General features: G+C 37.4%; 1 protein-coding gene and 1 long non-coding RNA gene across 4 annotated transcripts in view; one reads left to right on the plus strand and one right to left on the minus strand.

Moving 5' to 3' along the window:
- LOC101883877 (uncharacterized) overlaps positions 1 to 13,044 on the plus strand; it is a 69,430-nt gene that overhangs the window by 32,993 nt on the left and 23,393 nt on the right. For 2 of the 3 annotated variants that reach the window (XR_002456078.3, XR_011007375.2), the window contains exon 1: positions 2,189 to 2,320. This is a non-coding gene — a long non-coding RNA (uncharacterized lncRNA). Of the gene's footprint in view, positions 1 to 338; positions 442 to 2,049; positions 2,321 to 13,044 lie in introns of those variants that run through there. The other variant, XR_002456077.3, reaches the window with a different exon arrangement.
- kcnj1a.2 (potassium inwardly rectifying channel subfamily J member 1a, tandem duplicate 2) lies at positions 5,987 to 8,628 on the minus strand. The gene is made up of 2 exons (NM_001014312.2): positions 8,449 to 8,628; positions 5,987 to 7,363 (listed from the first exon to the last, which is right to left on the minus strand). The coding sequence occupies exon 2, from the start codon at positions 7,353 to 7,355 to the stop codon at positions 6,243 to 6,245; it is 1,113 nt and encodes a 370-aa protein (NP_001014334.2). The 5' UTR covers positions 7,356 to 7,363; positions 8,449 to 8,628; the 3' UTR covers positions 5,987 to 6,242.

Consider the following 13,044-nt stretch of genomic DNA (forward strand, 5'->3'; position numbering starts at 1 on the left):
TGTTCCTGGAGGTCCGGTGTCCTGCAGATTTTAGCTCCAACCCTAATCAAACACACCTGAACAAGCTAATCAAGCTTTTAGGTATGCTTGAAACATCCAGGCAGGTTGGAGCTAAACCCTGCAGAGACACTGGCCCTCCAGGACAGAGATTGGTGACTTCTGATTCAACTTCTTTTAGCTTTGTCCCTGATTTATCAGGGGTCACCACAACGTAATGAACCGCCAACTTTTTCACCATATCTTTAATGCAGTGGATGCCCTTTCAGCCGTAACCCAATACATTATTCGGTCATTTCGATTATAATCAGTAGAGCCTAAAATGTGTTTTTATTTCACAGCAACAAATGGAAGAGTTCAGAAGCAGAATATTAAAGCACAAACAACCATGAAAAACTGCTGCAACTAATCCTCGGACAAAAACACTAAACAGTGGAGTCAAGGGTATGTTATAACATCAAATATGAAGCAAATCTTCCTGTTGATGTTGTCTTTAGTCCTGTTTTTTAGGACAAAGACAAGGTCGCTGTTGCTTTACACACGTGTAATGTTTATCATCCGGTTCAGGATTATTAGAGTTAGCTAAAACTTAAATCAATTTAAAAAAGGGCCATTAACTGATAAATATGTACTTTATTAAGAGTCTCGGATTACTAAAAACATTTCAGATTTTTAGTTTAACAAGCTTTTAGGTATGCTTGAAACATCCAGGCAGGTTAGAGCTAAACCCTGCAGAGATACTGTATATATACAGTATATACTATATATATATAACATATATATAGTATATTGTATAGCTGAAGTTGAAATCCCCTTGTGAAGTTTACAATTTTTTAAAAAATATTGAACAGAGATGTTTTAACCAAATTCTAAACATAATAGTTTTAATAACTAATTTGTCTTTGTGATGATGACAGTGCATATATTTTTATTGACCTCAAATTGTTTTAAAATGTGTAGCTCTTTTGAATTCAGATAAAAAACATAAATAAGACTATTTAAATATATAAAAAATTATAATAATGTTTTTGATAGGCTATAAATGATATTTAGCTATCTACCACTAACAGATAGGCTAATATGCAAAGATCTGCTTTTCAAAAACTTGTTATTAAAAAATACTAATGTCCATATTGGCTTTGGTGCATTAAATAATAATGAATAATAATAATAATAAGATTTTTGAAAAATCACAGAATATAGAAAATGGTATAGAAGGTTGACATTTTTAAGGTATCATCTCAAAGTTGTGAAAAAACTGTACAAAAGCACGCACATCCCTCTTAACTTAACTGCTCAGCCAAAAAAAACAATGCAAAAATTGCAAATTAAATGTTAATCAAAGGCGGCAACACCAAGACTTCAAAAATACACGCTTTGTGTCAGCCTTTTTAATTTAATGAATTTGTATTTTTGGAGCCTTGGTGTTGCCGCCTTTGATTAACATTTAATCATCTCGAAGTTGGACATTCCAGCATTGTGAAAACACTAGTTACAGTTATTTTAAAGATTATTAAATGCATTAAAATCAATTTGGGTGATTCTATTGCATGTATAGTTGACATTTCAAGAAATAAAACTTTTTAAAAACAGCAGTTATTTCTAGTATCTTATTGAAAGCCTATTTAAGTTTTATAATTGAGCTTTTGCCAAATATAAAGGATTAAATGTTTTACTTTTAGAGAAATATGCAGTTTTTTTACTTGTTTGTCAACTCTGTTATGGATGAATGTAGTGATGTGTAGAAATAACAATAAATTATACCAAGAACATTTCAGGCCTGATAAAAAAACACTAAGCAAACACACATCCTTTTTTAAAGTGCATTGCTGTGTAAACATACCCTTAGCTCTGTTCCTAGTGTTTAACATGTCTGAAATGACCACATAAAGGCTTTTTCTTTCACATTTAGTGGCCAGAATAAAACAAATGAGTGACTTTTTAGAGGAATTTTTCATTCTGCCTCTGTCATTCACTCATAGTTGGTGATGTTGGTATGCTTTGTCTTTATTATTTAATTGACTCTACCCTTGTGTTGTCCTTGGTTTCCAGGTCACAATATTTCAATTCAAATGTATGCACTCAAACAGATATGAAGTTGGGTAAACATCAGTCTGGGTAATCCAACTGAGGGAGCTGTGGGAGAGGAAACATCCTCTCATGCTCACTTTCACATCCCTCTCCCTCTCTCATCCTCCAGGAGAGAGAGGTAAGGAGGTGCTGTGTGAAGGCTGAGATGAGCACATCAGAGCTGAACTGATTCAGAACAGAGCACAGCTGCCCTAACATGACACACCACAGCAACCTCTGCACTCCAATAAAGGTAAGTCTGCAAAGGGAAAGAGGGAGGAATGGGAAATTATTGTTATTTTAAACCAAAGGTTAATGAAAGCACGTCATACTTGATTATTTGGCAAACGCAGTGTTTTGTTTTTATTATGCATGCAATATTAATAAAACTACACATTTTCTAGCATCAAATGATTTCTTAAATTTAGTATTTCTCAATCACATTCGTAGACAGGGTGTCCGCGGGGTCTTAAAAAGTATTAAAAGTTGATAAATCAATTATGAGAAAATTAAGGCCCTTAAAAAGTTTTTTAAAAATCTTAATAATTTTTTTACGAGGTCTTAAATTTTAGGCATTGTCCAAAAAGTAGCGCACCAAAAACTTTATTGTTGAACACCGTAAAACAGGAAGAAGAAGAAATAGTCATTCTCGCCATCATATGGATTTACTTTCATCGGCTAGACATCGGCCTCACAGCTCTGTGAATGTCTCTGCCATCACTTATTGATCCACGATTGGTAAATGTAGCTTGTGTGGACGCTACTGCGCTACTTGACTAATAAAATAGCTTCGCTACTGAAAAGCTATTTGAGTTCGAAAGTAGCGATGCTACCGCCACGCTACTGAGAAATGTAGTTAAGCTAGTAGTGCCACTACTTGTATCGACGCTACTGCCCAACACTGCATATAAGATTCCTGCATACAGCCTGCTGGAGAACCACCAACACTGCATGTTTTGAACATCTCCTTTGTCACACCCATCACAGCTCTTTCAGTCTCTGTTAATGAGCTGATGATCTGAAACTGGTGTGTTTGAATAAATATGCAGTATGTAAGTTTGCCACCCAGTGGTTGAACTAGGTATTGCACTCCTGGATCAAAACAAACGCAAGCGCAGGTTGCCAGATTGAGAACAGGAGCGAGTGATTTATACCGTGCTCTATATAAAAGCAACGGCACCCGATAGAAGGAATATTCTCCATATTAAAAGGAGTTTTTGTCTTAACCAACACCTCGAATTGATATATTAGAAACGGCTCCTATTTCTCACCGCTGAACAGCAGAAAACTGACTGATCACCTCAGGTAATCCTCATGTGCTTTATTCAGTGTTAAATGCTAATAATGTGAGTTTGAGTGGCATTTTACATGCCATTTATTGCCATACTACTGAAAGCAGCAGCAGATAGTTCACAGATCTGGAAAATAAAGTAAACGGTTTGAGATTGAACATTAGAATTGTGACTCAGTGCAAACCAACACATATCAGTGATTCAGCATCTACATTTAATCATGTTAAAGAGGGTTAATATATATTAAATAGATTATAAACCTTACCATTTCATGAGCGAGTGCACATTCTGTGCTTCTGAAGTATTAACTGTATACTTTATTTGTAAAAAAAAAAATGTAAATAAAAAATTAAAATTAAAGAGAAATCAAGTTTAATGTTGTATTTATTTAATTGAAATTACATCTCCAGCAACTCCGGCAGTCCACCATTTTCCAGCTTTCAGAGTTAGCTGTAAAATTTACATCATTTGCTAATTAATAACCTCATGTGGAAATTTATGTCTCATTTGGGAGTCTGCTACTGTCCACCGGAGGTCGCATTTCGGTCACGAGCGCATGCTTTCAGAGCCTTTATGAATGAATGAATGAATGAATGAATGAATGAATGAATAATATATGTGGCTTTCCTTCAAGGGAACCCGAGGTGCTGAAATATAACTGGTTAAAGTGGCATTGGGCAGATTAAAATTACCAAAACAAAGACAGCCGTTCCAGCACGGAAAACATATTTACAAAGCAGAATATCTGACTCCAGCATTGTTTTTCAGATAAACAAGAATGTTCACTTGGCAGATTTCTTAAATATCTGCAAACATATTATGCTATTTTTATACTTTAGAAGAGTCAAAAACTCACATACAGCACCTTTAGGGAGATATGGAAAATGTGTAGAGCTGGTGCACGTCCAGGAATGTGGTTGAGAAAACACCAAAATGAACAACAGCTGCTTTGTTGAACCATACAAATCAGCCTGATTAACATTTATTGTAATGTTAGCACATTGCATTACTTTTAATGCAATTAAAATTACTTTTAATGAACGTTAAATATTATACGTATTTTAATGAAGATAATATATTTCATGTGTTATTTAATTTACTTTAAATGAGATATTTAATTTAAATACATATTTTTTATTAATGTAATTTGGCATTATATGTTCACTTCATTACAGTTGTAAAACAAACAAAATGTGCTACTAAAATAAAAATGATTGATTAATTTTTAATTATAATTTTATACAGTAGATGCATTATTGTCTTGCTGTAGGTGCCACCATTTGGCATTTGTCAATTATGTTTTTAATTGTATTCAAATCAACCAAACTTCCCATCATTATACTTGTGAGCTACAGCTTCAATCTTTATTTTCTTTTCATTTATGCTCACATGCAAAATATTTCTTTGACTTTGCCAAGTTATGTCTTGCAAAAAATGCATATAGCTTTAAATGGGCCAATGAATCAGTTTAATTAGTTAAAATGGCAGTGCACTAAACCTCTGTGGTGGTGAACTAAACATGGGTTATGCTGAATTTATATTATCATCTAAAAATACTGTTATTTTAATATAAATCCATCATGCAAACAGACTAATTGGAAAATCTGCTTCTGACATCAACATAACTGCTGTTTATGAATCAATCTTATGGTCAAGACTACATGATATTTCATCTGACTGATCATCAACCACCCTGAACACATCTGAAGAGCACCATGACACTTTAAATCTGGTGAGTGTTAATTCATTTGTGTTTTAATTCCATTTTGCTAGTTCCTACACTAAAGTGTTACCATCACAGATGTAGAAGAGTTAAAGAGTTATAGAGAATATTTATTGCATAGCCCTGTGATATTCTGCAAATAACAGCACTCATACTGTCTCTTCTCCCTTCACCCTTGTGTATTATATATATATATATATATATATATATATATATATATATATATATATATATATATATGTATGTATATATATATATATATATATATATATATATATATATATATATATATATATATATATATATATAGAGGTCGCGTTACCCGAATATTTTCCGTCATTGACGGATTTTTTTTTCAGCAGTGAATCTGAAGGTGATCCGTCATTTTGATGGATTATGCTGAGGGTGATCTATTGTAATTTGTAGCTAATTGTAATTCCCACTCTTGTCCAGCTGATGGCGATTGTCCTTGTTTTCTCTCCTCTTGTCACCGCTGCGTACAGTTGCAAAAATCTCACAGGAGGAAGATATGAGTCAAGGCAGATAGGATTTTTTGTTTGTTTGTCAAATAATTCAGTTAATAGTTTAGCCTATATGCTTATCGCGCAAGCTCATTATTAAAATATGAATGAAAAAAGCGATTAAAAAATATGCAAATTAAATAATGATCAATAATAGGTTATGACGAAATTTTTTACAACCCTCTCCGTCGGACAATGAGAAAGTCAACCTCTGTGACCTCTGTGTGTGTGGTGGCTTTTAACTGTGAAAGCTGGAAAATGTTTGACTGCCAGAGTTGCTGGAGATATTATAATTTCAATTAAAAAAAACATTAAACAGGATTTCTCTTTTATTTAAATTTTTTATTTAGTTTTTTTTTTTTTACAAATAAACTACAAATTATATTTACACATTTACTCATGCAAATTTACAAAAAAATATACAAATGTTAAAAGAAACAACATCCCAGAGTGATTCAGAGCACAATAGCACCATTATCTTCCCATTAGCCCTACGCCTTCAAGCTAAACAGAATTTGGACACCCCAACACCATCATGTGAATGCGCAAAACAAGGGGTAAAGGCTAAAACTGGGATTAGGACACAGTGTTCAATGTTTCCGGCATAGTGCAAGATGTTGACCAGTCAGTCAAAAAGCCTTACATGTTGGTGCTGTTTTGAACCTCTATATCAATCACCTCAAAGCCCTTGTTGTCAATGCCCTGGAGATGGAGATGGTTTCCGGGCTCATTGTGGTAGCAGCGGGAGCAATGTGCGGTAGGAACAGGCACCTCTTTGGCAAAGTTGGAAAAGTCCACTTGATATCTTCCCTCTTTACTGCGGGAGATGATCGGGAGAAAGTCATAGCCCCACATGATCTCCTGAGGGATGTATGAAGTCCTGACCTGGCAGGAGGAGCTGGTGGTTTCGGCCATGCTATCCAGGAAAACCACAAGCTCAAAGTCCTGCTGATGCATCGTGTCTGCAGCCATGTTGAAAAATGGGCTGCTTTTGTCAATGATGTGGTACAGGGTTAAAGGACACACGAAAAACAGATTGTCTTTACCGGCGTCCACCATGAAGTCAATGCTGACCTGGTCCAGGATGTTGGTCTCACCTCCAGTGACTGTTGTCCTCAGAAGCTTCCCGTAAATCTGACTGCCGATCATTAAGGTCTTGCGCAGGTTGGCTACACGGATTTGAAGGCAAAGAGTGCCTTTTTTGGGGCAGATGACAGCGGATTCACTGAAGGTGATGGTTTTGGCTCTCTTTTTTGGAAGGGTGATTTTGGTCATGACTATACCACACCAGAATATACTGATTAAGAGTCCTATGAGCATCTGGATTGTAATCAGAGCCACACCTGCAGGACATTGGTCAGTGACGTATACGTTGCCATATCCAATAGTGGCTTGGGACTCCAATGAGTAGAGGTAGGCATAAGTCAAATCATTAACACTGTAAACGCATGGTTTATGATCTGGTGGTGGATTCTGCCACAACAGGTCACCATTGCTTCTTGCTAACCAGTACCACAAGAGTCCGAAGATGAACCAGCTGAGGGTGAAGGATGCCACAAAATACAAGAGGATGAACCGCCATCGGGTCTCCACCAAGGTGGTCCAGAAGTCGAGGACGTAGGTGAATCGGCTTCTGTGCAACACGTTGCCGAACTCAATGTTGCAGCGGCCATCTTTGGTGACCAGTCGGTTTTTGCGAATGCGTTGCTTTAACCTGTAATCTTTGAACCACTCTCTTAAGGAGCGAGTCATCTTTGAGTCTGCGAAGAGAAGGAAACAATATTAGTTAGCAGAAGCAGTTCTCCATCTACAACAAATTACATTTTTCATTCTGATATTTGGTGCCAGTTTATCAGGAAGTCAATATTTTGATCTCTTTAACTCAGTGGATTGAAACAATGCTGTATTTTCAAATGTTAATGCAATATTCTAGTTTTGCTCATATGTTAATTTTGCATCTGGATGGAAACAGAGCTACTGCACTAAAAAACCCAAAAAGTTATGGTAACTCAAACCGTTTGAGGAAACCGATTGCAACAGACCATTTAGGTTCAAAAACGAATCCTAATGAGTTCTGTGAACTTAATCCATTTAAGTAAATGAAGCAGTTTGAGCACAGTAAAACCCAATAAATGATGAGAACTCAAACCAACTGAGGACTGTAAACCTTAATAAGTTAAGGCAACTCAAACCATTCAAGGAAACCAATTGCTACAAACCGATTGAGTAAAAAAAAAGATGAGTACTGTGAACTTACTCAATTTAAGTTGAAGTAATGAGGGGTTTATTGAACTCATTACCTTTAACACTGAGTTCAAAACTCTTTTTAAATGAGTAGAATTAACTTTCAGTCAATTTTGAGTTGACTACACTCATTTCAGTTGCTAAAGTTTTACAGTGTGCGGCTTGTTTGCTACATTGTTTTAAATAAAGACAGAGAGTGTGTTATCCAACACACTGGAGTATTTATGAACAAATTGCTATCGTTATGAATGAGATAAAATACACAAAATATACATTAAGGTGTCTACATTATATATTACAAATTATATTATATCACAGAGCCACTTGATTCACCACAGGGCTGCTCTTCATGATCATTTTACTCAATTTTGATAATTATCAGTATTTATTTACAACAGTAAATAAGGGCTTAGATAAATGCAGGCATTCCCAGAATGTCCGTGAGGAGTATCAGTGATGCAGGCTCCATCAGAAGAGCAGAGATTTACACTGAAATATGTGTATCTTCTTGTTGAATCATTGAACGCCTCCTCAATTGGAAAAAAGCATGTGCTAAATGACTTAATGTAATGTCAATATGTGTAGATGTTCAATGGCTTACCTGCTGGAGAAGTCTGAGAAGAGAGCTTGAGTCACCTGTTGGTTCTCCTGCTCCTTTGTCGCTCTTATAAAAGCAAGCTAAAGCAGAAAACTGGAAATGAACAAGTGTGTGTTACTGATTAATAAGCCGTATCCCTCCTTAACTGTTTAAAACTTTTTCTTTCTTTCTCCCTACTTTCCCTTCAGGTGTCAAGTCTCTCCTTTTGTAGGCTTCCCTCCTCCGCACACACTCATCTGTTGTTTATGTGTACACACAAATTAACAAATGTGTACACACCGCATGCAGGGTGCATTTTCCTTTGCATACTCAAGGTGGAAGTACACCAACACACTCAAACCGCAGTGTGCTGGTACCCACAGAAAGCATCAATATTCACATGGCTGAGCATTGGGTATCCATGATAAACCCTCTGTTTTTGGCCAGCAGATGAATGCAAATCACAGGCTTTGTTGCAAATTGGACGTTTTGGTTATGTGAGACCAAATAATGGTAACAATTTATTAACTAGTGGCTTATTTTACCTGCATATTTATAAAACACTCCCTTATTAGTACTTATAAAGTATAGTCTAATCTCGCTCAGGGTTCATCCACATTTTAACTACTAAAGTTCCATGATTTTTCCATGATTTTTTACAAGATTTTCCAAGTAAATTTTCATGACCTATTATTTAATGCAATGTCTACATATGCGTGGTAACAAAACAAAACATTCATTACAGCATATCGTAAAACACACCACAATCTATTTAGCTTCAGTTTATATTTATTCATTCATTCATTTTCTTTTCCACTTAGTCCCTTTATTAATCTGGGGTCACCACAGTGGACTGAACCGCCAACTTTTCCAGCATATGTTTTACGCAGCGGATGCCCTTCCAGCTGCAACCCATCAATGGGATTGTGTGTGAACTGTTCTCACACCAATACAGTATGGAGTGTTTAGACCGTGGGGGAAACCGGAGCACCAGGAGGAAACCCATGCAAACATGGGGAGAACATTCAAACTCCACACAGAAATGCCAACTGACCCAGCCGGGGCTCGAACCAGCAACCTTCTTGCTGTGAAGTGATTGTGCTACCCACTGCGCCACCGTGATGCACCAAGTTTATATTTATATCTACATAAAATTTTTTAAATAATGCTTACACAGCACTAATGTGATTGGCCAAGGATAGAATAATTTAAGACAGCTAACCTATATTCAAGTATACAGATATCTGTTTTCCATGACTTTTCCAAAACTTTTCCAGGCCTGAAAATGCCATGTTAAAATTCTATTGACTTCTCCAGGTTTTCCATGACCGTATGAACCCTGCTTATTCTACATCTCTACCTAATCACCAGCTACTACCAATAAATATTAATAAGCAACGAATAATCAGTTTATTAAAGGTCATGAACAGTGAGAATTCTACCTTAAAATATAATAAAAAGTGTGACTCAAATAATATTTAGTGTGAATATATATGAAGATATGAAATATATCAGTTCCCCCAAAAATGTGGGAACTGCAACTAAAACATTGCTGGATTGTGTGTTCTTTAATAATTTTCCTATAACATCAGCTCAAAAATAAAGACCACACTCTGTGAATCTTAATAGGCGTTTTTTGTATGGTACTTTTGTTGGTAACATGGCAGAATGAGCACTAAATATCTGAAAATGTTCCTTGTTTGGAGAGGTTCTGCCACTATCATGTTTTAGTCTGCGGATAAAGGGTTTTATATGCACTTGACAGACAATGTAATCTTTATGAGTTATTATATTCCCTGGCATGGAAACATCACTAGCCTCACACTCCATTGTTTGAGCTATCAAAATACACACTCATGTAGCTGTATAGACAATGTTGAAATCATGCCTTATTATTTTCATATTTGTTTTGAAATGAACCTAACACTGATTTAGAAGTTCAAAGTGTGAGGTGTTTTATTGAAAACTCAAACCCGACTGATGACATCTGACTCATACTTTTCCATAAACAAAGAGGTAAATCCCTTTGTTATTTTCCATATGCATTGTCAGTAGAAACGCTCACCTTATGTTGTGATCTTGTAATATTCGTCAGTAGGCCGTGTGTCTTGTGACAGACAAATGCGTATCACAGTTTGTCAAAACTTGCGTCAAGGCTATTTTAGTGGTAAATGATGTGTCTGTGTGTGCTTTAATCACTATTTCATTGCCTTTTTTATTCTTCTGGGGTTCTGTTTGTATCTATCTAATTTGTCTTTGGGATAAAATACACTGAATCAAATAAAATAAGACCAGGAATGAACCTGTTCTCCTATCTCCTATTCTTTTGAATCACTATTGGTTGGGTTTAGGTTATTGGTTTGCTTAATGATCTGTATGACGAGCATCTCATTCTCCTGGATGTGTACAAACAATGATAGACTTTGTGGTTGTTTCATATGATCTTTAACCATGTGTCTTGGAACAGTTAAAGGTGCAGTAGGTGATGATCTTCAGAAGCATGTGTTGTTGTGCTGGTTGAAAGTCTCTTCACAGTCCAATAGTAATGATTACAGTAAATGATCTAAATGTGTTTATATGTATTTTTATATTCTGGGTAAAGCATAAAACTAAAAAAAATTTATCCAATTAAATAGAGTCGGACCATTAGCGCGTGCCCGTCTGTATCACAAATGCATGCGCTCCAAGCGAGCTGCGGGCCGCTCGCAGATGCCGAGTCGGAGCCGGAGGCGCCACAGGACAGCCGAGCTCGGGCCGATTACTATAAAGCCAGGCTCGAGTATAATTCGCCCTTAAAGTGGCCGCGTGGTTACAAGACGGACCGGGAGAAATCAAAAACTGAATTGAAACTTTTAAATACCTGAATCAATATTGGAGTTACTTAAGCACGCTGGAGGAAGGACGACACCATGGCTGAAGTATCACTGTTAGACAGGTCATGTTCTTTTTTAAAACTATTTTATGTTAGATTGTGTGTTGTTATGAATGACTTCTATGCACAGACGTGTTGTTCAGCCACTGAAATCTCCCGGTGAATGATTGATGTGATTATTTTCAGCTTCATAAGGTTCTTTTACAGCATCTATAATGTAGATTTATATGTAGTTTAACAACAAAACACCAGTAAATAGCGCTATTCCGCCTAGCCTGCTTTATTGAGCTGAAGTTGCTTTCATATTCACATTGGGTCATTTTTGAACAATGACAGCCTTCTTATACTGTTTATCATGCTACTCTGAATATTCACCCTCATGTAAGTGTGGCAAAGTATTTCATGTAATTCCTGCACGGCGCTGGCACTAACTAACTGGCGAATGACATGAACTAGTTGGTTGTCTGTCGGCTGTTGTGACGCGGTTCGCGCTCGTGATTTCAGGGGGTGTGGCTTTGAATCACAGTCGCTCCCCGCCGTCCAAAGATAATATGCTAAGCGGTTAGCATTTTGGAAGATCACCTACTGCACTTTTAAGTAAAGAGAGGTGCAGAGATGGATCTGCTGGCAGAGGACGGAATGTCTGGCTGAAACGCATGTCAGAGTCATTTTCAACTCTCACCTCCACAAGAACTTTGACTAGATCCAGAGCGGCCACGATGAGCTACCAGGACTTATTGGCCAGTGAAACTCCCAAGGCAGCTGATGGTTACTGACAGGCTAAGTGTGCTGCAGCCTGGACAATTGCAGAAGCAAAACTGAAGAGTTCTATGAACTATGGAGGAAGACTACTGGTCAGCTTCAGAGAGATTCTGGCAAACTGTCCGGTACCTTGGGAGAGGGAAGTAGATCTACACTATCACAGTGTACAGTGAAAGTGGGGAGCTCTTGACTTTGACTAGGGATGTTGGATAATGGAAGGACTACTTTGAGGATCTCCTCAACCCCACCAACATGCCTTCCATTGAAAAAGCAGAGAACAGGGATGAAGGGGTTGACTTAACCATACACCCAAGTTAAAGTCATTGAGGTAATTTGCTAGCTCCACAGTGGCAAAGCAGAAAGGAAAGGGGGTGGGGGCAAGAGGTATCTCTGGATGTCTCTGCAACATTGCATTAAGGGCGTGGACAATACCTCTGGACTGGGCAACTCTAGTGGTGGTTCCCTTTTTTAAGAAGAGGGACCAGAAGGTGAGCTCACTCTCCTCAGCCTCCCTGAAAAAGTCTGGAGAGGAACACTGGTGGAAGTGAAACCTTGGACCAGCTCTATACCCTCATTAGAGTGCTCAAGAATTTATGGAGGATTCAACCATTCCACATGTGTTTTGTGGACTTGCAGAAGGCATTCAACTTAGTTTCTCGTGGCATTCTTTGGGGGGATGCTTTTGAGTCTCTGTATAAATGGAGCCGGAGTTTGGTTTGCATTGCCGGTAACCGATCAGACATGATCCCGGTGCATGTTTGTCCGGTTCTGTTCATTATTTTTATCAACAGAATTTCTAGCAACTTAGGGTCGGTAGGGGTCTAGTTAGGGGACCACAGGATTTCACAGGATCTCGTTGTGTTGGATTTATTGAACATTAACTTTCTTCATGTACTGGGATGGTTTGCTGCCGAGTGTGATGCAGCAGAGATGAAAGTCAGCACCTCCAAATCCGAGGCCATGCTGCTCATCTGGAAAAAGATGTC

Source organism: Danio rerio, chromosome 18 (assembly GCF_049306965.1).
Source record: "Danio rerio strain Tuebingen ecotype United States chromosome 18, GRCz12tu, whole genome shotgun sequence".
NCBI classification, from domain to species: domain Eukaryota; kingdom Metazoa; phylum Chordata; class Actinopteri; order Cypriniformes; family Danionidae; genus Danio; species Danio rerio.